Here is a 25926-nt window from a genome sequence, read left to right as displayed (position 1 = left end):
GGTATATTTTTATGGTTTCAAAAGCTAGTAGGTGGGTTTGGACGATAAACATAAATCTAATTAGCTATAAATTCTAGCGTCAGAGATGTTTATATGCTGTTACAGATTTTTAAACTGAAACGAATCCCGTATTGAAACCTTACCAGAAATCGTACCAGAAGTCTGTAATTTATTCAAATGAAACACAATGGACTCAGCGTTCTACTTTAAAATATTTTAATCCATTTTCTTTTTGATCTGACAAAAATTGATAAATCCAACATAATCTGAACACAAGTTCTACACACACGTTTCAAATAGTTACTGCGGTTTGCAATATTTTATCCGCCATTGCAGATGTCACCTGATCAGGGTACTCCTCATTTTGAAAACAAATTTATATATAGGCGGTACAGAATCGTTATTTGTGAACCTTTTCTGTGAACATAAATCTTTTAATGTATGTTTTCATGAACTTTGTTGAAAATGATTATATTTATATTTAAATCTAATGTTGATCTTGATTTTCAAAAATAACCACATGCTCTGAACATCTCATGACGTCATTAGTTTCTCACGAGAGGCTGTACGAGATGTTGCGAATCCATATTCAATTCGGTTAGTCAACCAATGTGGTTACACCATAACTTAATGGACGCCACCATCAGAAAATAGAAATATCGTCAGTTAAGTTATGGTAGCTAGAATTAGGTATGGCCAAATAATGAACAAGCATAATATAATGTAAACAGACTCCGGGATGTACTATAGCAACAATATGCGTTTATAACCAACTTATACTTCTATTATGAAGTACTGACGGATCGTTAAACCATAATATCATAATCATGACACAACTTGGTATCAAAGTTTACATACAATCGATGGAGTGTTTACATGTTAGAGTCAGATTATATAGAAAAAGGTAAAACAAAATTTGTTAAACTTACCTCCGAGTCCATCCTTTTATTTCTCAAATGGCGTGTGTGTTTAAAATGTTGATAATGTTTCAAAAAGTACATATACGAACTGCATGGTATAACAAAGTTCAAGTTTAGGCTACATTCAGATATTACAGTACAGTGTCGTGTTATTGTAGATCATATATATCTACTAAATACCTCCGTCGAAAATGAACAGAAGAAAAATAAAAAAGGCTAATATAAGGTTGGCATAAAAAGTATATTGCCTAACTTTGAATGAAGATAAATAACCCAATACTCTGAAACAAATATTCATAACTGTTAAAGTTCGCTTTGCTCGCATTAACTACTGGTAACTGATCGCTGTATAAAGAAAAAACCACACACACACACACAAAACAAAAGAAACTCTCATGATTCAATTGGTTTCCCCTGCTCCTTAAAGGTACACAAGTGTAAAACATATTGGTGAAGCATGTGATATTTTATACAAGCATAGTTCGACGTAAGTGAGAACAGCACAGGGTGTTTGTTGTTCTGTTGCAATGAAAATAACGCTTCAGTATTATTTAGACTCTTAACTAAACCTTGAGGGCTTTTGCTGACAATTCGGTCAAGTAGTAGGGCCGCATGACGGTGTCAATTGAAAGAAATTCCTCCATCTTCTGACAAATTACAATCATCAATTTACGGGCATGATTGTGAGAGAGTTGTTCTGATAAGAGTGCCATAGCCTTTACGTTTTGCTTAGCGACAAATCAAAGGTATATCCGTTTAGCTTACTCTATGCTCTTTCCAACGACATCTTATACATTAAGAGACACACATGCGTTTTTGGGCCACATCATGTTAAATATAGCAAATTAAGGCTCTGGTACTTTTTATGAATTGAAGAGTGTTTGCCTTTGCATTCAATTTATGTAAGAGTTTTCCACGAATACTAGAATCAAATCGTTTTCCACACACTACAGACTCCTAATCAAGTTTTATTTTCAAGGAGAACAATTATCTATTGAAGTTCAAAGACATCTTAGCTATAAGTTCAGTTATTTTTCATGATCTACACTTTTCGTATCAGACCTGTATTTATCATTAGCTGGCTTCAGTTCCAGCAAGGATATCCAAAAACTTAAGTCAGTTCTTACTTCACTCAAAGAAATTAATTTAGTATTTGAAATATAAAACAATTTCTGTTTGACATTTGAAGAAGATGACTATTCATCTAAAAGTAGTAATAAGAATAACTTTTATCGAGTGTAACAATTCCTTTAATCAATAAAGGTAGATATTGGGTAGTCTGTTTAAACGTCGTTTACCATCAGCAAGTTCTACGTTGAAGTCACGTTTTTTTATGTACGACAATGAAATTTCGCTTACACACTAAGCCTGACGTATTGGAAGGTCATAAATCAGATACACTCGTACAATCTATAAGAACTGTTTACATTTGTTTAAAAACGGCGTTTTTTAAAAAACATACGAAACTTCTGTCCAGCCCCTTTATAAGCATTTCAGTACACCGTTGTTATTTTCCTTTCCAGAAAAGAAGCAGATCGTGCAGAAGGTCGTTGTGTGACCCTGCTGGTTGCTGTGTTATTGTTCTTATCTGGCCATCAAGCTCTCTCACATCCAGATGGCGATTCACAACTACCAGAAGATATGCATAAATAGTGTTGACTAACAGATACTATTTCATAATAGAGCTTAAAGAATGATGATGAATAACATAACTTTGAAGATGGCTGTCCCTATTTAACAAAACTTTAGAAATATAGAAACGAGCGCTTGGGTCGGCCACCTAAGTAAAGGATTTTTGCGTTGAGACTATGAAATTCGGCAAATCTGAAATGACTTTCTTCACGATCCAGACTATTGATTTCCAGACAAATGACTACACATCAGGACTTTCACGTTTGGCCTTGAAAAGAAACATTGTTATGAGTTTCGATTGTTTAAAGTGTCATATTTGTATCTATAAAGAAGTAATACCGTCGCTGGGTCTGTACTCGGAACCGTGCGGAAGAGAGAAGACCAACGGCACCATGTAGCACAACAATAACAAGGTTTTACCTTAAAAAAAAAACAAAGACGTGATTTGAACTAATTAAAAGTTGACGTCATTGTTTGATTTCTTAACTGACGATATTTCTTATAGTTATCAAGACATGGATAACATAGACTCTCTTAAACACAACATACGCAAAGCCAAATCTCCAGATAAAAATGCCAAATTTTTACAGTGTTTTACCCATACACAAATTACATATTTAGTCCATGATCTGTTTCTACGATATTTCTTGATTTCTTATAGAGAAAACAAAGACTCTCTTAAACACAGCATTCGCAAGACCACATCTCAAGGTAAATAATTGCCAAATTTTTACACATTTGTCAAACTAGATATTTAGTTCATGATCTGTTTCTACCATATTTCTCGATTTCTTAAAGAAATATACAAATAACAACAGACGTCATTAAATTATCAAAAGTAAAACACGTTAAAGTAACAGACCTGTTAAAACTTTTGTAAACGGAATAAAAATGTTATATTAAAAATCATAACATTACGGTCTTCAATATCACGATTGTCTATAAAAGGTTATGCCAAACTTTTAAGGCAAGATATTGGACACGGTTTGAGGAAAATTACTATTTTCATTTCTATAGATACAGTATTACAGTGGTTTTTATTTTATAATATTCAGTTTTGTGTACATTTTAGGAAATGTTGAGATGTCGTAAGAATACTGTATTGACGAAACATTAAACCTTCCTTCTCCGTTGTTTTCCTTCCATAAGAATTACATTTAACATAATTTACATGTTTCACTATAGTCCACTGCTCAGGTGGTTTACGTTAACAAACCCTCAAGAGATGTCATAGATGTATTATGTGTACACACTACAGTCATTTAACGCATTTTACCATATCAAATAAAAAGTCACTATAATTACTGTACAATTCAAACGCTATTATAAAACACTTAATGTAAATTTTGAATTCAAATTTTTAAAACGTTCTTTTTTTCCATTAGCATCGCCTAGGCTTTCAGTACCTATTTAATTTCGTGGAAAATGATCCAAAATATTCTACTATGTAAATGTATTTTGGAGTTTTTTCACAATGTTGGTATAATGACTTGTCGCTTTTCTATCATGTTGCAACACACAATACAAATTATTGTTTTGTCTTAGTATACTTTAAACATAATGGCTTCGTTAAAATGAAGTGATTTCTGTGCCAACCTCAGATACTATTTCATTACGAGGTAAATATTTACGTTTCGCATTTGTACCACTATTGAGAAAAATGTACATGTAGAGTAAAAAGCGTTATCCTTCACACAAAATACAACACCACAGAACAAAATAGAAAGAAACAGAACAGAACAGAACAGTTCTGAATAGAATAGAATAGAATGATATCTTTAGGGCGCATTCAACCACGCCCCCAACAAACCGTTTTTCATTGCCAATAATTATTTCTTTAGAACACTTGAACCTCCCGCCATACACATTGTTTTTTTTTTCTGTAAATTTCTTGTAAATGAGAGCATCGAATAAGGATTCATCGTTAATAATTGAGAGTGCTTTTGTACATTGTGTAATCAAATTTGGTAAGGTCGAGCACTGCAATAATACGTTGCACCCTGTTATTCAACGTTCAGTCCCAAGAACGATCATTGAGCCGCATAGAGGATACGTGAGCAATTTTCTCTGGTTTGCATTTATGGTCTGTTGAGGAAAATTACGAAGCAAGAAATAACTTGAAAATTTGAATCGTGTTCTTCGCGTGTCGCCATTACGCATCGCGTACCGTCATCGCGTTTTTGTGCTTTGACTAGATGCCGAAATTCATCGAGGAAACTGCAAAATGATGTTTGACCGTTTAATAACAAGGAACGATATGCGAATATACAATGGCGATACACGATAGCGTGATTGCTAAGCGTAAATGTGCATTGTGGTCTTAGTCTGCACTGCACTGCAGAATTACTTGCCGCCAGTGGTTGCTTTTTCCACTGATCTTTCAAATTGTACTCGGTAATTTGTTAGCTTTGTTCTTTATGTCTACATATTTGCTCTGTCAATGTAATTTTGTGAATATATCAATTATGTTAGCATATATTATATCGGTCATTTTAATTGTCGGGGTTGAACAAAATACTTTGTTCTAAGATAAAATACACCTAAAAGTTCTCAAAATTTTATCAAATGCAGCTGAGAATCTGGAATTCTTTTGTTAAATTTGACATATCTGTGATATGGACGTTAGTGTAGTATTTTCTTACTTAGCTTTTCTAGCATCAATGTTTGATGTAAATATGCAAAAAGTAGACACATTAAAGCTTCTAAGGACTACTGGTATGAGTACTTGTATTTCTCAAAAAGCGCACTGGGTGTCAAAATTCAGAATACTGAATTTCGAACCGAATTAATACTAGCGGTTATTTATGAAAATTACTAGTGAAATACTAATTTTTGCAAGATTCGATTGTTTACATACGAAACGTGCACGTATATGTACAAATGTACATACATATGCTCAACTTGTATTCCTTACACTTGACAAACATCTTTTACAGTAAGTATGTATATTGATTCAATCTGACTAAAGTACATGATCTTCCAAACAAAGACCTGAGAACGACCCAGTCACATTCGTCTTCTGTATATTTTGGATTTCTAATATTGCTATTTTTATTTTCGCAAATCTATTTTTATTTGAACCAATCAGACCACTTGTTCGACTGTCAAAGAGTAAGAAAAAATTGCAGTCAGTCCAAGGTTCGAACCCGGGACCCCTCGCTAACAGAGCAAGTGCCCTACCGACTGAGCTAACCGGCTATCTGACCTCTTACGGCATAAGAATTGTAGATATCAAAAACCAAGGCTTTTTTAAGCTTGCAGAATGTTGTAAGTTAGCTTTTGATTGGTTAGTGGAAGGGTCGTCAGAACGAGGCTATCAATAGCTTGTGTTCAGATCCTAAGCGTAGCGTAATAGGATATGTACTTTAGTCAGATTGTATATTAAGGTATATATTTCTGTTGTTCCGTATAAGGGTTTAAATTTTGTGGCTTAAATCAGTTGAGCTAATGAGGTCGGCTACTTACCCTTACACATCCTTCCATATTATTGCCAAATCTCCATTTATTCAAAAGTACTTGAAACGATATCATTGTATGTATAGCAATCAGTCAGTAAGCTTTTATAGCTCTATCAACAGTAAACACAACAACAAAGGAAAGCTCTAGAGGGCTTAACGTCAAACCTGCTCGTCTCAAATTCAGATAATACAGTATAAATAAATATATTATTTGATACCAGATATACGCAGAGTAATCATAAATATAAAACCGGTAAAAATCGAACATCATTATTTTATAATTGCGCAGCTCAATACATTTAACAGATCATATATCATGCTGTTCAAAATAGCAACAGTCTTTGCAATCACTCATAGTAACAGAAACTATACGTGTATAAGAAATTTTAATAATTTTCCTTTTAACTCCATGTTTTAATTCCGGTTTAGTAACAAAGTGATTTTCTACACAAGCAAACAACCTTCAATTTACAATATCAAGTAATTATGTTTGTTAAACAGCTTTTTTTTGCAAGTTCTGTCTACATCATACGTCTGTCTAATCGTTCATACAACGAGCAGACGAAAAATCAAATTACTAGGAAATGAAGTGAAAACCATCGCATGCATAAAATTTAAAATACACAGAACTGTGAAAAGCTATATTTATCAAAAATGAGCTGGCGACCTTTTAGAAATGTGTTAGATATTATTCTTAATTAAGAAGCATAAAGTTACTGATGCTATTTCAAAAGCACAACATAACTTTTCATACACTTATTGAAATTAGAATTACATGACTGGTGTAATGATTTATGTAATAAACGATATCATGTAAAGTCAAGAATATTAATGTCTATGACTATGACCAAAAGATATCTGCCAAAAAATCTTGTCTTCAGTATATTTTATGTTCATTTTCCGGTATTTGTGTTTTCTAAACACAAAGACAGCCATATTATTATCCCTTACCGTATAATTTCACGTCATCGTAAAACACAGAATAACAGAAATAGAGAATATTACAGTTAATGCGTGGAATAAATAACATACACTTCGTTAAGTCAACACGACAAACACCAAATTGAATATGGACTTGTTTTTAAGGACATATCACGTTATGTTCACAACTGCATTCAATGCGTCGAAGCAAACTGTGTAGCAGATTACTATTACGAAGTTTGAGATCTGTACAGCATTGAATAGCCGTCAGGTTTTATGTCCTTTTGGTTATGATACCATACTCCTCTGTTTTCATCATTTCCGAATGTAAGATAGCCATCAGCATCCTTAGCTGGTCCAACAACTGATGCTGGAGTTATATAATCATCCAAATCCCCTTCTTTGATTTCAGCATATACTTCGCCATGGTCTGTTCCGAAAGCATTCTCTTTCACAGAATGGTAAATATGTTTGTACTCCTCTTGTTCTGTGGTATTTGATTCTTGGTAAGCTCCCTCCTCTGTTTTTGGTTTACTGTAAAACAAAACAAAATTAGAATTATATAGAGAATAATAAGTTAGTGCCGTAGATGAGAAAGTTTATCTGGCGAGGTGGAGGAGGTTATCGGGTGAGCCGAAGGCAGATAAACTTTCTCCATCTTAGGCACTAACCTATTATTCTATTTATCTTGTCATTACTTCATTTTCCGATATTTGGCAATTAATTTAACAAAAAATAGTGTGCGACAACCGTTTTAAAGACGTCATATTCGTAAGGACGTCACTTATATAATGACGTAATTACCGACAAAATCGCAATAACTTCTTCGTTTTTGAATAAAAGCTCATTATTTGACCACTCATTTTCTTAGTTCGGACATTTCCAACACAATGGTGATGGTTTCAATGCAAAATTTCTTATGACAACAATATCGATCATAAGGTCACATGATCAACTGACCGTATATCACTGGTCACGTGCCAACTGACGGTATATCAAAAAAGATATACGGCACCCTGATATCGGGTCGAAAATACTGCAAGTGACAAAATAAAAAACGTGTTTATGACTGTTTTAAGTTCGCTATAGCCGCTACAACAAGGTAATATCAAAACGCCTTATAAATCTGTTCCTGGAATATTTTCCATATGGGTTATACTCATCATACAAGTAACACGTATAATTGATCGGGCATTAAGATGTAAATGTCTTCAAAAAGCAGTCCTTCAGTGCCATATGAATTGTGGAAGCCCGCCGAACGTCGTTATGGCGCCCCTCCAAACATTATGGCGTATCCCCGAATGTTTTGGTGCTCCGCTAAACGCCAAACCGAGCGTCGTAATTTCGCCTTCCGATATGTCATTTGTAAATAAATCCTTAAATGTTATCGGACGAAACTGTCAATCAACCCAACAGTGTAGGAAAGAGGCTACAGAATAAAGTCTTTAACTTATGAGATATGGACATCAGCTTTGCAAAGCACCAGCCGTCTCATTATTGCAAACAATTTATGCGTGTCAGAGCTACTGCTCGGACAAGATTTGGCATGTCCCTTGAGCATCCACTCCCTAATTACATGTGATTGAGATGAGCAAAGATTTCGGCAAGATATGAATTAAACTGCAAAATGCATGCACTGTTTAAAGCCGAACAAAATCGGACGAATGCACACATGCTCGCTCTAACGTACATACACCGAAAACCAATAAGGGAACTATCACAATCTCTCCGCAACCAGGCTACACATTATATGACGTGCGTATTCTAAAACTGTACTCTTTCTATGAACTACAAAGTTTCATAAAAAAGTAAGTATTGTACTTTTGAATGAAGATATTGTGAGAGTGGCGGACTGACAGATTTAGGAACAGGGCGTATGTCCCCTTCTGGCATTGAAATGATAAAACGCATGTCATCCCGGAAGACAGAACGCCATAACGACGTTTTTGCTGGGTGCCAAACGACGTTTAGCGGGCGACTGTACAGTCCGTCGACGTTCGGCGAATGCCATGAGGTTTGTCGTTATATCGTTGCAACAGAACGTCATAATAAAATGGCTCAAAGCGTCAACAATATTTAAGTACTGCGTGACAGATATAAAAAGTTTTCTCTCCAATACTATGAGTATTGCTATATTTTCTGGTCCTTCGGGGCCATGGAGTCACTTCAATGTTTCTATATAATAGTGTCCTGCTTATGCCGGTTCTAGAAGCATGAAGGGCTTTACACATTTCATTTACAGCTCATGAACGGACTCAATCAAGCCGAGTCTGCTATTAGTTTGCTTGCTTGCATTCTAGGCTTCCAAAGAATCGTCTTCATGATTTTAATTCTTTTAATTGTCTTATATTAAATTGATTTATATTTACATAGATTCGGTAGTCGATATCATGAAAATATCGAATATCCGCCGATAAAGAATAAAAGAAATGACTAAGAATTTCACCTCATAAACGCCTCTGCAGGAGCCATGGTGACGTTATAACACTAGTTTGTGCGGTTTTGACGCCTAAATCTGCATTAGATTGCAGTCTGTCCGGTATATTTTCTATAAAATACCTAAATTTCTCAGGGTTGCTTGATGCTGTCGTGATAAAGCGCCTCAACTAAAGATATTTAGTTTCATTTGTCTTTAACAAGACTAAATATATAACGCGTTTAGTAAAAAGATTCTTAATGCCAGAAAACACGAGGATTTTTTAAAGAGAATGTTCAGATGGTATAGGCTTCAACATGTTTGAATTTCATGTTGCTAACTTTTTATGACATTAAATACAGGGCAATCTCCACGTGCACAGCGGACATATGTCACATTAAAAAACATAAATAAATTAATATTAAAATATTTATATACCAGTTGCAGGAATAAAATATATGCCACAGAGAGATGAGGCGCTTTCAGTTTTCTTCAGTGTATAGTCGTTATATCACATGAAAATTATATCGCTAAAACCATTTTCAAGACAGAGCTGAGAAGAAAAAAAATGGATTACCTATACTCAGAATTGTATCAAATATATCTGCGTGTACACTAATAACCGAACAAGAATTGCATACGGTGACTTTCTGATTTCAGAATGTGAGATATATATCGTATAATTAGTGTTAACTTACGGCTCTCCTTTTGATTCTGAAAACAAAAATGTTACATTGAAGTATTGAATGCGATATCTATTTAAGAAATAATGTATCCAAAACAGTGATTTGTAACTAAATAAATTTAGATGCGAAGGAATTTAATCAGGACGGTGCAGCCCGAGTGAAATAATAAAACGCATATAAACGACAATGATTTTATTCATGAGTAAATCACTGTTTGAGATAAATCATTTCGATTCTAACACGTTATCAACGAAACGATTATCATGTACGTCCTTGACTATAGTTATTAAACATTTGCCTGATTTCAGCTGGTTTCTTTTGGAAAACAAATCAGGCCGTGTTACAAATATCTGTTTCTTTTCATTTATATCTGTATTTAGGTATGAGAGAGAAAAACATTAATGGCTATGTCAGACATTTATATATTCATTGTATGTGTCGTTGTCTTACAAATATTGATACCATGAAATCATTTAATTTCGTGGGCACGAAATTTCGAGGTCTATTCGTAGATTTTAACATCTAAACATAAAATGGATGGGAATTTTACTGCTTAGTTAGGATTTAATTTCGACGATTGACTCAATTTACGGAAAAGGATAGAGTTCAATATCGTGTAAGCTCAAGTTGTGCATCTTTTAACATTTAATTGTGGATGAAAAAGATCAATGTTGAAACTACTCCTTTGAATAAACATCAAATGAGGTATATGGGACATTATAATAATGTACCCATTAATTAGTGCAACTGGTACTCTTATCAAAGAAAGTTTACTACGGAGAAACACTATGAAAAACAGGATATTCAATCAGGTACAAATGAATAAAACACTGTTATAAAGATCAAATGATTCAGAAAATATCAAAATGTTTTCGTCCCTGACGCATGCGGATATGTAAAGATGTCAGTTATTTGAAATAAACTCTTTCTTGTTTTGAGATCAATCTCTAACTTACTACCTCACAGAACTTTACTGTTGAAAACGGCAAGAAATTACTACAAGAGGGTCATAATGACCCTGGATCGCTCACCTGAGTAGTATGAGCTACATGTTTCAAATGTCAGACTGATACTATTAAGAAAGTAGGTCAGTAGGTCTTATTCATGGTCACTGAAAGTCAGTTTTAAGATCGGTATGCAAAACTCTATTTGGCATCCAAATTTCAAGGTTGTATCTTTAAAAACAAAAAAGTAGGCCAGTAGGTCAAGGTCAAAGTCAAGTGACCCCTAGTTACTTGGGGTCATCATGTAACTATAAAAAACAGTCTAGGAAATATGATCAGAAAATGTTTAAAGTACTTTTCCTACAAACTCATATAACAAGTGACCCTGGGGCATGGCCTCTTTTCACCACAGGGACATAATTTGAACATTCTTGTTAGAAAACCACTAGGCAATGCTACATACCTTGGCCTTGAACTTTCAGACAAGAAGATGGTTTTCAAAAACAATTCCTATATAAGACTATCTAAAACTTGAGACCCCCAGAATGGGGCCTCTTTTCGCCCCAGGGTAATAATTTGAACAATCTTGGTAGAGGACCATACGGCAATGCTACATACCAAATATCAAAGGCCTAGGTCTTATAGTTTCAAAAGAAGATTTCCTGCACAAGTCTATATAAACTATGTGACCCCGTGGGCGAGGGAATAATTTGAACAAACTTAGTAGAGGACCACATACTAAATATCAAAGCCCTAGGTCCTGTGGTTTTGGACAAGAAGATTTTTGAAGTTTTTCCTTTCGGTTGCCGTGGTAACCAGAGTTCTGTACGGAATTCCATTTGTTAACAATATTCAAAGAATACCATCCAAGAAACATCTCTATAAAGTTTCATAAAAATTGGCCTGGTGGTTTACAAGGAGATGTTGTTTAGAGAAAAATGTAGACGGACGCCGGACGGACGGACGCCGGGCGTTGAGCGGTCACGATAGTTCACCCTGAGCCTTTGGCTCAAGTGAGCTTAAAATTAAGATAGTAGGTCAGTAGGTCAAGGTCAAGTGACCCCTTATCACTTTAGATCATCACGTAATTATAATTATACAGTCTAGGAAATATGATCTTATAATTTTAAGTATTTTTTCCTAAATAACTTATGACTTATACATACAACAAGTGACCCCCGGGGCGCGGCAACACTTTATCTTAGTGGCATAATTCAAACAATCTTGTTAGAGATCAACTAGGCAATGATACATACCAAATATCAAAGGTTTAGACCTTAAACATTCAGAAAAGGAGATTTTCAAATTTGTTTTTCTATATAACACTATGCGTAAATTAGGGCCCCCTAGGTAGGGTCTCTCTTCACCCCAGGAGCATAATTTCAAAAATCTTGGAAGAGGACTACTAGACAATGCAACATCCCAAATATCAAAAGCATGGGCCTTCCAGTTTCAGACAAGAAGAGTTTTAGAGATTTTCCTATACAAATCTATATAAACCATGTGACCCGGGCCTGGGTTGGGCTATATTTGACCCTAAGGGGATGTTTTGAACAATATTAGTAGAGGACTACTAAGTTTATTTTTCGCTATATTAGTCTATATTAATCATGTGACCCCCATGGTAGGGCAATATTTGACCCTAGGGAGATGATTTGAACAAACTTGGTAGAAGACTATTAAATGATGCTACATACCAAATATCGAAGCCCTACGCCCTGTGGATTTGGACAAGAATATGTTCAAACATTTTCGTTATAGAAGTGAGCATAAAATATGTGACCCTCGGGGCGGGACCATATTTGACCCTAGGGGATAATTTGAACAAACTTAGTAGAGAATCACTAGCTGGTGCTACATCACAAATATGAAAGCCCTAGGCTTTGTGGTTTTGTACAAGAAGGTCTTCAAAGCTTTTCCATATATAGGTCTATGTAAACCATTTGACCCCAGGGAAGGGCCATATTTGACCCTAGGGGTATATTTTGAGTAATCTAAGTAGAGGACTTCTAGATGATGTTACATATAAAATATCAAAACCCTAGGCCCTGTGGTTTTGAACAAGGAAGATTTTCAAAGTTTTCCCTATATAAGTCCATATAAACAATGTGACCCCCGGGGCGGGGCCATATTTGACCCTAGAAAAAAAGAACAATCTTGGTAGACGACTACTAGATAATTCTACATACAAAAGATCAAAGCTCTAAGCCCTGTGATTTAAGACAAGAAGATTTTCAAAATTTTTCCCTATATTAGTCTATATTTTACCATGTGACCCCCAGGGCGGGGCAATATTTGATCCTAGGGGGATAATTTGGACAAATTTGGTAGAAGACTATTAAATGATGATACATTACAAATATCACGGTCCTAGGCTTTGTGGTTTTAGAGAAGAAGATTTTCAAAGTTTTTCCCTTATATAAGTCTATATGAACAATGTGACCCCCGGGGCGGGGCTATATTTGACCCTAGGGAAATAATTTGAACAATATTGACCACTAGATAATGCTCCATACCAAATAGCAAAGCCCTAAGCCCTGTGTTTTTGGACAAGAATATTTAAAACAAAATTCCCTTTATAAATGTACATAAATCATATGACCCTCTCCCTAGGGCGGGGCCATATCTAACCATAGGGGAATAATTTGAACAAACCTGAGAGGATCATTACATGATGCCACACTACAAATATCAAATCCCTAGCTACTGTGGTTTTGACAGGAAGATTTTTAAAATTTTATCATTTTGATTGCCGTGGCAACCAGAGTTCTGTATGGAATTCATTTCTTTGACTAATTTTTATTGGGGATAATGCAGTGAACATTCCTGTGAAGTTTCATCAAAATTGGACTGTTGGTGTTGGTCGGGAGGTGTCAACGGACGACAGACGACGGACGATGACGGTCGCCGGACAATTACTGACCACAAAAAAATCACCTTTGAGCACTTCGTGCACATGTGAGCTAATAAAAGCAAACACGGGTCCGTTATTACCCGAATGGCTTTTCGCCTCTACTTAGATCATTTCAATTGACTGTAAATAATATAATTCGTACTTAACCTGTTTTCAACATATTCAGCCGTATATTTTCAATGAAATTAATCAATATATACAGACGCATACAAGATTGCGTCATCGTTGAACACTTGCTTCACTTTTTGACAACTAGTTTACTATATAGATCAGCTTATAACCAACCCAACTTACTTGTCTTTTTCTGTTTCCTCCTGCACCTGAGACAGAGACAACCAATCAGAACAATGCTAAGTAGTAACACACAAATTGCGGACACAAGTACTGCTATCAACGTAATTTGACTTTCTATTTCTGCAAATAAAAGTGCAAAACGAGCTCATTTGTAACTTATTCCAGCCCGTCTCGACGGGTTGGTATTGTGATAGGATATTTTAATTAAAAAGAACGAAAATAACCGAAGCAATCGAATCCCATGGATGTTTTTTTCTCACCTCGCTCTCTGTGCGAGCAAAGGCATTTGCAAGTTGAGATTCATTTATTGCAATGTATTAACTAAAGAGACAGTTGCTTCCTTTTTATGGAACTGCTCGATGGTACACTAGTATGTGTACATACTCAGTCAGTTGAACGTTAGCATGATCCACAGACCATTGATTAGATTTTAAGAAAAGCTAACCTAATCATTCTGCTGTCGATGCTCTACACTCTTACAAAATAATTGCAGTCACAGTGATGCTAGTTCATCATTATCAAAATCAATAAGCCAGCGTTCCCTAATTCACTTATTATCAGAGCATAATCAAATAAATTATGTTCAACGAATGTTTCTCCTCCGATTTTGCGAAATAATGATGTTGAAACAATTTTAAAGCAACAATGAATGATTTTTGTCCATAATAGCCAGTATTAGAAACAACTGTATTACATTTAATACATTTGACAAAATTTAGATTCAAATGAATTATCCCAATGATCTAGTCTAGTAATAATAAGGTACAGTCCGAATGATGATCATAATTAATACATTTTAAGACGCTATTAGAACGCTATCAATTAATATTACTTTTTTCACACTGGTTTCCTTCAAACTTTTCTGCACAGTGACATTTGTATTCGTTGACCAAATCTTCACATATACCGCCATTTGCACAAGGTGAAGAACTACACTCATCTATATCTGTAAATATACAATATATTATGACTCATATTTTTATATTTCTGTGGAAACGGTAGTAAATTTGTTTTATATTTTGACAACATAAAGTTACTGCATATGTTTAAGCCAGTCATAATCATTCTTTTAAGCGTTCAGTTTATTTGAATCGTTTTACCTATTTGGCACCGGTCTCCCCCATATCCTTGAGCACACCAGCAACCGTATCCATTCATCCTATCTGAACATTCACCGTTGTTTTCACACGGTTGAGACAAGCATTCATCTATATCTTTTAAGAAAAGAAATAGACACATAAGTCTATGTTATTCTTCCAGTTGTACATAATGTTTGCTTACTGTAACAGGTACTGAATTCACGTTTCCGTACCTTGGTACCTTGATATATGGTTTTATGACGCGGGTTTCTGTTTCTTGATTCGAAGTGTGCATTTTCTAACACAGAAAATATTTTTTTGTAAATATCGTCGGTTTTCCCCCTTATTTTTATTGATAACCTAATTTTCACCTGTTTCCTGATTCGAAGTGTGCATTTTCTAACACTGAAAATATTTTTTTGTAAATATCGTCGGTTTTCCCCCTTATTTTTATTGATAACCTAATTTTCACCTTACTTGACAAAGACTATCAACAAGTGCGTACATTTATTTTCTACATTTTATAGTATTCTTTAAAGACACTGATTCTAGTATGCCAGGTATGTGGCCTATGGTGATGATAAGGTCTGCGTATTGGCAGTAAGGGCCAATACACAAGTCTGGACCATTAATAGACTTGCTTCTGTTTATCATAATAAGCTACTGTATAGCTACTGTGCAGTAAATAAATTGCAGGTGATATTTCTCACCTTTATAGCAAATCAGTTCTCACCTTTATAACGAGTTTAGAAAGCTTAGGGCTAAATAAACAAAATGATAAGATACAACAGTGCTTTTATCATATTTTTAATAAATCAAGTTTTTTAACAATTACATCTCATCACTGCTGTTTTTTTTATCAAAAATACAAAAATATGCATTCAGGCACATAGCTTTTATAAATAATAAATTATGTGTATTTTGAACAATGATATCTCTATAATTGCTGGATTTTATTATACATAAAAGAAACGTTATTTAGACAACACAAGGGTAATTATGCATTTTTAATATATAAAATCCTTCTGTCCATATTCCTTTTTTATTTATTAAAATGCAACTTAACGCTCTCTTTAATTTCTAATACAATCCAGCAATTATCTTTCTTCCTGGTTTTATTTTGTTACTTTTGATAAAAAGATCATAATCATTGAATAAACAAATTTGTAATTTTCTCTTATTCAGTTTTAAATAATTATTTTATTGTTTATTAAAAAAAAGGTGAGAGTTTCCTAAAAGGAGTGAGAATTGCTTTGCTATAAGAGTTATAAATAATTTTTTGTACATTCTGACCCCACCCCCCACACCCACCCAAAAAAAAAAAAAGGCATTTCAATCAATAAAATGCAAAACACAGGAAATAACCATTAGGCTACATGTCAAGTCTACAGGAATTTTATGGACTCTTATCAGACTGGACCAGACAGTATCTTGTATATCGGGGATTAAAAAGTCTGGGTCACTCTGGGTCACTTATATAGGAGACTTTGCCTTTAAGTGTCGTGCGGTGACAGTAAAAGATCTTCCCGAACGTGTATTCATTGTTGTTATATTTTTAAGCGCTTTGGGATCATGTACTCCGTTCAATATTCAATATTTATGTAATAAATGTCCGCTTAAGCCGGGGCTTGGGGGCGTGAGAATTGTTGCATTTTCCATTGCTTCTCATGAATAGACTCAAAAACCGAGTCTGCTATTTTTCTTGCTTCAAAAAGACAGTCATCTAAATTTTATTTAAACTTAAGGTTTAGGAGTATACCATTAAAACACAGAAATATCTGATAAACGAATCGCATCTTTACCAACAATATATCTGACAATTACTTTGAATGATTACATGTTCTTCCCCGTACTCTCCTGTACGATGAATACTTGAAATATTCTTAAAAAATTGTACCTGCCTCTTGTAAAGAAATAAACATAAACAATTGCAGAAAACTACGTTCCATTTAATATTGTTAAATTCAACACTGGGACATTATTGCAAATGCAAATGCATATAAAAGAGGATATGTAACAGTTCTTTGAAAATATTTATTTTCTGCTGTCGAAAGCGAGGCCCTTTTATGCAGTCATTTTCCAAAATTCATTGTATATATAAGTAATCTGACAATAAATGTTATGTAGAGTGAAACAACATTTTTTTCTAATATTTTCTGTTGTTTGGCTCTTTTCGCACACTGTAAGACAAAGCATTGAGAAAAGCTAAAGCTAAACATAATATCTGGAAAAATGTTGATACAGTTTCGCTTAGATTATCTAAATTTACCTACCTATCTGACAATTTATGCCAGCGTAACCACTTATACAGTAACACTTGTATCCATTGACTCTGTCCTCACAACTGCCCCCGTTTCTGCATGGTGACGGTTCACAGTCATTGATATCTGTTGAGTAAAACATTGTACAAGATTCAACTTGTTTAATAAAAAAAAAAAAGAAATGAAATCATCCAAAGGAAAGTGGCAAGAATATAGAATGTGTTATTGCCAAGACCATTTACAAACAGAAAAAGTCAATTATTAAACCCTTCTCAGTCAGTGGCTTTAAATACCTGATTGCTAACTAAGTTTACAGATACTTCAGTTTTACTTTATTTCCAACAACAGTCACCCCCATATGATCAATCGTATCTCCGGAATAATCTCGGTTAATAACGCCGTAGCAGAAATAGGAGGATCAGAGGTATGCTAATGACTACGTAGCATTTTAGGCAGTCTGTTTGTAACTGAGTACTATGCATTGGAGCTAAGTATCAACGATAGAGCTTATGCACAGAACGAACCCCCGGGAATTTTGTGCTTATATATTGAAATATGTCATCTGATAATTAATGATAAAGAATGAATTTTTGGCATTCTTTTTTTTTATTGATAAAATATATAAATACAGTAGACATTTGGTAGTTAAAATCACTTCTACTGAACATACTACGTAGGTTTCATTCATCACCGTGTTTATGAACTTGTTTTCCTTGAAACAGACTAGTAACATACTATTTTGACAAATATCCCCATCGAATCCAATAGAACAAGCACATTCAAATCCTTTAAGTAAATCTTTGCAAGTTCCATTGTTGAGACACGTTGTTTCTATACAGGCATCATATTCTAGGTCTGAAATATTCAGCAGATAATCATGAAATCAGTAAGAAGATCCCAAGGAATCATAAATGACAACTAAGCAAAATAATAGCAGACTAGGTTTGACAGTCTGTTCATGAGATACGTAACAACACTTACGCCCCTAGCACCGGCTTAAGCAATATTCTATTATAGTAAATAATTATATAATTATATTATGAAACACTCGAATAGACTTCAAAGGACAGGAAAATATAACGACATTGAGTCATAATACAAAAATTAAATAAATTTCTACTAAATGTAACACTTTTATGTTTTTACAGAAATGAAGAATGGCGGTATGCAGGAGTTTATTACCATAGACCCTGATGTCTCCACATATTTGGTGAGATATGGAAAGACTCGAGATGTAAAATGTATAAGTGAGATTCTTTCTATTAAAATGTAAAATGTTTAATTTGCATGTTTCTGTGTAATGGCTGAGGATCTATTCCCGTCTACCTCTCCATGTAATACTTTTTGCCAAAAGTTTTTAAATAGCACCTTTTATTTAATGTTTTCGGTGTTTTGTTTATTGAAATAAACTCTATAAAGTAAATACAAGCTTTTGCAACGCCACTCCAAACACTCCGCCGAGAAACCTGACATTACTTTGAAAAGAGATTAAATGACAGATTACAGTATAGTGACAATCGAACAGGGTTTCAGCAGGGGAACGGACCGGTGGCAAATTTCTTTCCTTTCGGTTATGCAAGTGGATAAGTGATAAGGAGATGTATAAGGTCAATTTATATAATCTTAGTTTAATGAAGAAATGCACCTTCTAAATCATTTGAATAAAATACATCGCTGATAACAAAATAGAAAATTGAACCATGTTTACCTATCTCGCAGTTTGTACCGCCCCATTTGTCAGGACACTGACATGAGTATGATAGATTTCCATTTTCACATGAACCTCCATTAAGACATGGACTTGATAAACATTCATCTATATCTAAAAATTAAATTCAAACAAAACCGTAATAATAGATTTTCGCATAATGCATATAGTTTAGCTCCTGAATGACTGATTACATGTCACAGCAGTTAAGACAATTGTCTTAAACTTTCACTTTAAACTAGTTAAACAATTTTATGTAATGGACAAGCGTCATCATACCAGTATATCATGCATTGTTGAATTAATGACAGTTAGCTATATTAGGAAGGAAGACCGAAGTACAAAAAGCGTTCTTTATATTATTAACTCATGAGCTTTTTACAGAGACCTTGAGCCATATTTTCATATGTTTGTAACGAAAACAGATAAGACATAGGCCAGCCAACTCACATAACTTTTCGGTATCGTATACACAGGGAAAATCGCTCGATTCGGGTAACATTTTGCTTATCATTTTCTCATGATTAATCTACTTAAATAAAAAGCGCCGGAAACAGGAAAGTTTGTGCTTTCTGCAGTACAAAGCATCTTCCAGACATTTTTGAAAGTTTTCTTGATATTTTACCTAAATGTTTTATCACAGTCCAAATGTGAAGGTACACACTAACATTTGAGGTAAGTGTGATAACAGTTTTCTTTATTCAAATCAATCAAGACACAAGGATAATATAGACAAAAATATTAAATGAATCGAGCGTTTTTCCAGGTGTGTACAATAACAAACAGTCACGTGGGTTGGCCACCCTTATGTAGTAAATTATGATACCAATGCACTGAACAGCCAGATACTCAGGATTGTCATAACAAGAAGTAATCGGCCCTTTAGTGTATGTACAGTCCATTAAGCTCGATTCAGTTCCATGACAAGATATCCGCGACATCCAAAATAATTCACCAGTGTTTGCGATGTTTTCATCTTCGAGCAGTTTGTCTTTCCCCCTGTAAAAGTACATTCAATTTGGCTATTATAACGGTTTTAAAATTGCAAAAGCGACAATCAAAACCACGTTTTAAGTATTCTATTTATTATAATAAATATTTTTAAAATTTAGTTTTATTCATATTCAGAATGGGATTCCGTTCCTATCAAATAGGTTTAGCATTTGATTGTTATTTCCATTTTCCTTTCTTAAAAGAAAAAAGTCAAAAGTTGTGAATAATATCTGATGTCAGTACACTATTTGCTTTCAAATCGGATACGCTATGAAAAATCTTTCTTCTGTACTCAGCTCTTGCTAATCACAATCGGCGCTTTTTCAAATCCAGTGAATATTTCTTCTCCATTAGTCAGTTCTAAATTCCGAGGTTTGAAACCCAGCCATGTTTGTGAAATCCTCTAAAGTGCTGAAGGAAAGTAGCTGGCTTAAGTTAATAATAACTAAAGGACTTCATCTACATACAGTTTCATACAACTATTTTGTTATAAGGATAGCGTTAAAATTAAACATTCATTGCTGAATTCCAACTCAGATGTTTCTATAAGAACTATTTGGAAAGATATCACTGTAGCATTTATTCTCTAGTCTAAATGCTTGACAACCGGATAAATAAACTGCAAGTTTATAAGCACTTCTGGTCAGTACCAATTATGTGTTTGTATGGTTAAAATATGGACATATCTAAAATTAAACACTCTCGTATAGTTCATAAAGATAGATATGTTCCTATTTCTTTCATTGTAGACATAAATAATCTTTCACTAGTAGTATAAGAAATGGGGCTTTTGGCCCGATTTTGACCCAATTATTTCTAACCTTTGACCTAAACCAACCAATTCCGACCAATGCCGACCAATTAAAAAAACAACAGATTATCATAGTACTTTATGAGAACCTTCAGTAAATTATAATCAAACACTTCTGCCGAATTTCTGCCAAAATCCTGCCACGAAGGCAGCAAAGTGGCAGTCGCTGCCAACTTGGCAAACTTTTGGCTAAACTTCGACAAAGTTATTTAATATATTTAAATCTGATAGCATACTTATATTTAAATTTCTGCCAAGTTTCTGCCACGAAGGCAACAATGTGACTGTGTGTGCCACCTTGGCAAACTTTTGGCAGATTATTTTAATTGATAAAATGTAAAGGTATTTAAAATTATTTTCAATTAGTAACTACATTATTAGTCTTATAATGAAAAAAAAAAACAACATATAATATATACATGAGTTTACAGAATAAAACATTTTGTTTGAAAGAAAGAAGATTTACTGATAATATAAATCCTCATTATGTTACAGCAAACGACGGGACAAAAATGATAATGGTTACCTGTTCAGCTTGTGGAAAAATGTAATTAAAGTTTGTTAAAAGTACAGGGGGTAATTTAGATATTCATAAAGCAATGTTACCTTTATTACCTAAGAAAGGTTTGACACTTCCGGGATATAAATATTGTGGGCCAGGAAATCCTTTAGATAATGGACCTCATGTTAATGGACAAGACGCAGTATGTATGGACCATGACTTTTGCTATGACAGCGGTGTAGAAAAGGTACATGTGAGAAGCAAATGCTTTCCAACTTAGATCACACTAAATCAAAAACATTTGGAGAAAAGATTGCAAAACATTTAGTTGTAAAACTTGCAATTAAAACAAAATACAAACTCGGGCTTGGATAAAAACAAAAGTCAAAAAACGGGAAAAGGGGGTAGAGTATTTACTTGGACGTAAGTCCTCGGAAGCTGCAAGCTTACTCAAAAAGACCCCCGAAATAACATGGAGTGATGATTAGCAGAAAAATTACATAAACCGATTAAACGAAAATTTACGAAACGACGGGTGATAGTTAATGATATTGATGATACTTGGTCTGCTGATTTAGTTGATATGCAAGCTTTTTCAAAATATAATAAAGGTGTAAAGTATTTATTAACCGTTATTGATATATTTAGCAAATATGCTTGGGTTATCCCATTAAAGAATAAAACTGGAGAATCTGTTACTGAAGCATTTGAAAAAATAATTTCTGAAGGTAGAACACCTACAAATTTATGGGTAGATGAAGGAAAATAATTTTATAATAAAAAGTTTGAATCATTTTTGAATAAAAATAAGATTAACATGTATCATACATTTAATGAAGAAAAGCTGTAGTAATCGAAAGATTTAATAGAAGTTTAAAAAGAATAATGTGGAAATATTTAACAGCAAATAATACTTACACTTATTTAGATAATTTGCAGGATATGGTTGATAAATATAACAAAAAAAAAAAACATTCTAGTATAAAAATGACACCAACTGAAGCCAGTAAAACTTAAATAAAGGTACTGTTTACTTTAATTTATATGGTAATTTAAAGATACCAAAGAGTAAACCAAAGTTTAAAATTGGTGATCGGGTTCACTTAAGCAAACTTAAACTGCATTTTGAAAAAGGATATACACCAAACTGGACAGAGGAAATATTTATAATTTATGGAATTAATAACACAAATCCCAGAACATACACTATAAAAGATTTAAATAATGAAATAATTCAGAGTTCATTTTATGAGCAAGAACTTTTACCTACCAAAACAAGAGGTGTTTAGAATAGAAAAAGTTATTAGACGAATCTATAAGAAAAAACAAGCTTTAGTAAAATGGAAAGGTTATAGTGAAAAATTTAATAGCTGGCTACCATTAAGTGAATTGGAGAAAAATTTAATTTAAAAAATATATGAACCGCGTCATGAGAAAATCAACATAGTGGGTTTGCGACCAGCATGGATCCAGACCAGCCAGACCAGGTCAGGATCCATACTGTTCGCTTTCAAAGCCTATTGGAATTGGAGTAACTATTAGAGAACAGCATGGATCCTGACCAGACTGCGCGGTTGCGCAGGCTGGTCTGGATTCATGCTGGTCGCAAACGCACTATGTTGGTTTTCTTATGACGCGGCTCATAGTATATAAATGAGTAATAAAATCTAATTTTTAATGGAATAGAAACAATAGATCAATTAATTATTCACTTGACTAAACTTGCTGTTGCTTACAGAAAAAGTTATAAGTTTTGTGGAAGAGAAAGAACTGGATTACATATTACAGCAGGTATCTTTTGTTGCTCAGCTGCATTAGCACTTTTTCCAGCTATTCCTATATTTGTAGCATTTGCTGGCGCTGTTTCATCAGTAATTACAATGTTTATTAATAGACTAAAAGTTGAAGAAATAAAAGCTATTTTAAAATTACATCATCACAAAATAAAACAACTTATAACAAAAAGCACGGATTGGAAAAGTAAATAAAGAAGATTCAAATAAAGTTATTCAGGATATTTTTACAATACTGTTAGAAATGCAGAAAGAAAAAGACTATTCAATGCCTCTTGAAATGCATATGAAGGAATTTAAACTTAACGGATATAAAAATAAAAAAAAAGAAGAGTTGTATTAAATTTTGATTGCTGGATTTATTTCTTTGCGTGCGTTTCTTAAAGATTTATGTCTATAAATATATTATATAGATGGTTAATAGAAAGGTAGATAGAATTATTATATCAAAATTATCTAGCACTTTAGGAGAAATAATGAATGAAGATAAAGTCATATAAAAAGTACTAAACAGAAGAAACGTTATTAAATCAAAACTTCATCAAATAGTTAGCGATGATTATAAAAGACTTGTGACTGATAAATTACAAAATGTTATAGATCCTTATCTCCTTAGGAGTAATTTATTTGAATGGGATTGTGGTTGTTTAATGTTAGAAGAGGAAAATAATAAAATATTATGTGATTGTCCAAGACCAAATAATCATCGAAACAATCCTAAAAAATAATATTGCAACCGATTGTGATGCTAATGAAGAAAAAATGTATAGAAGCACTTACGCAGCATCTAAAGACCTTAATATTAATTCTGGGTTAATAAAAATGTGCTGTGAAGGGAAAAACAGAGTAAAAAGTGGAATATCAAAAACCAATGGAAAAAGATATAGATTTAAATATTTTGTTTCTTCTTAATGTTATGTTTTTTGCTTAACGATTTTTTTTCTAAATATAATATAAAGATGCCCGTTAGAGAAATTGAGAAATCTACAAAGCAATATTTTAAGAAATTTGAAATTAAAATTACATATAGAAATGATCCGAAAAGTCAATTATATTCAAATACAGAAGACTCATTTGGTATTCTTAAATCTGAACTTAAAACTTTAAAAAGGTATAAAATAAATGTTGTTTTAAAAATTACTTTTGCGAAAATGAGTAAAACAGATACAATATATAAATCAGCTTATTTTCAATCAATGGCTTTAGAAATTATTAACACAAACGAAATGAAAAACACTTTACGTCAAGCTTTTGATGAAATAATAATAAATACATCCAATGAAAGGATTAATAAATATAAAGAACGATGATAATGAATGTTTTAGATGGTGTCATTTAGCTTACAAATTTCCTGTTAAAAACCCTCAAGAAGTTTCAAAATATAAAAAGCATATAGAAGAACTCAATTATAAAGGAATGAAATTTCCTGTTACAATAAATCAAATACCTAAAATAGAAATTCAAAATGACATTTCATTTAATATATTTGGTTATGAAGAACCTACAGGTATTTATTCATTGTGCATTTCAAAATACCAATATGAAGAACACTGTGACATGTTGTTAATTAATAAAGATAAGATAAAGCATTATGTTTGGATAAAATAGGGGGCATGGGCAGTGTTGCATTTTCCATTACAGCTCACGAACAGACTCAATCAAACCGAGTCTGCAATTTTCACTGTTTGCATTGTTCTCGGTGCTTCCGAGGGATCTACTTTCCAGATTTTATTTAATAGATTAATGTTTAACAAAACAAAACATAAAGAAAAAAAAATGCAAATCATGTTTACAAAATTTTTCTCAAGAAAGAATATTAAATGAACATATACCAAATTGTTTAGCTATTAATGGTGTTCAAGCTGTAAAACTGCCGAAAGAGGAAAGTTAGATTTATTATAAAAATTTTCATAAAGGTTTAGCAGTACCTTTTGTAATTCATGCTGATTTTGAATCAATAACTGAAAAAATATCAACTGCTTTACCATCCCCTGAATCTTCATTTACTGAACCATATCAAAAGCATATAGATTGTGGTTACGGTTATAATGTTGTTTGTTGTTATGATGATAAATATACTAAACCAACACAAGTTTACAGAGGCCCTAATTCAGTTTATAAATTTATTGAGAAAATGCTTGAGGAAGAGGAATATTGTAAGGAAATATTTAAAGAACATTTTAACAAAGAATTAAGAATGTCTAAAAAAGATGAAAGTGAATTTAAAAAACAAAAGTTTTGTCATATCTGTGAAAAAGAATATAAGAAAAATGAAACTAAAGTAAGAGACCACTGTTATATAACAGGAACATTTAGAGGAAGTGCTCACTCAGAATTTAATGTTAATTTTAGACTAACACACAAAATTCCTGTTATTTTTCATAATTTAAGAGGTTATGATAGTCATTTTATTATGCAACAAATAAAAAATTTAAAAAATGAAATAGATGTTATTCCTAACAATATGGAAAGGTATATGGCATTTATGGTAAGTGACTTGATTTTTATAGATAGTTTTCAATTTATGTCTCAGCCATTGGATAACTTAGTAAAAATATTCCAGAATTTAAGTACACATCTCAAGAATTAAAAAA

At 33.3% G+C, this 25926-nt stretch overlaps 1 protein-coding gene across 4 annotated transcripts in view; it reads right to left on the bottom strand.

Moving 5' to 3' along the window:
* Positions 1-6264: 6264 nt before the first annotated feature.
* LOC123554870 (scavenger receptor cysteine-rich type 1 protein M160-like) overlaps positions 6265-25926 on the bottom strand; it is a 76862-nt gene continuing 57200 nt past the window's right edge. For 3 of the 4 annotated variants that reach the window (XM_053547624.1, XM_053547623.1, XM_053547622.1), the window contains exons 10-18: positions 20060-20232; positions 19234-19347; positions 18261-18380; positions 17538-17651; positions 15286-15399; positions 15018-15131; positions 14186-14305; positions 10046-10061; positions 6265-7465 (exon numbers count right to left, since the gene is read on the bottom strand). In XM_053547624.1, the coding sequence (XP_053403599.1) occupies positions 7162-7465; positions 10046-10061; positions 14186-14305; positions 15018-15131; positions 15286-15399; positions 17538-17651; positions 18261-18380; positions 19234-19347; positions 20060-20232 (1189 nt within the window). In that variant the 3' untranslated portion in view covers positions 6265-7161. The remainder of the gene's footprint in view (positions 7466-10045; positions 10062-14185; positions 14306-15017; positions 15132-15285; positions 15400-17537; positions 17652-18260; positions 18381-19233; positions 19348-20059; positions 20233-25926) is intronic. The other variant, XM_045345258.2, reaches the window with a different exon arrangement.

This window comes from Mercenaria mercenaria, chromosome 7, assembly GCF_021730395.1.
Source record: "Mercenaria mercenaria strain notata chromosome 7, MADL_Memer_1, whole genome shotgun sequence".
In the NCBI taxonomy this organism is placed as follows: Eukaryota; Metazoa; Mollusca; class Bivalvia; order Venerida; family Veneridae; genus Mercenaria; species Mercenaria mercenaria.
The sequence above is the reverse complement of the archived record's forward strand: the minus strand, read 5'-3'. Positions and strand labels throughout refer to the sequence as shown.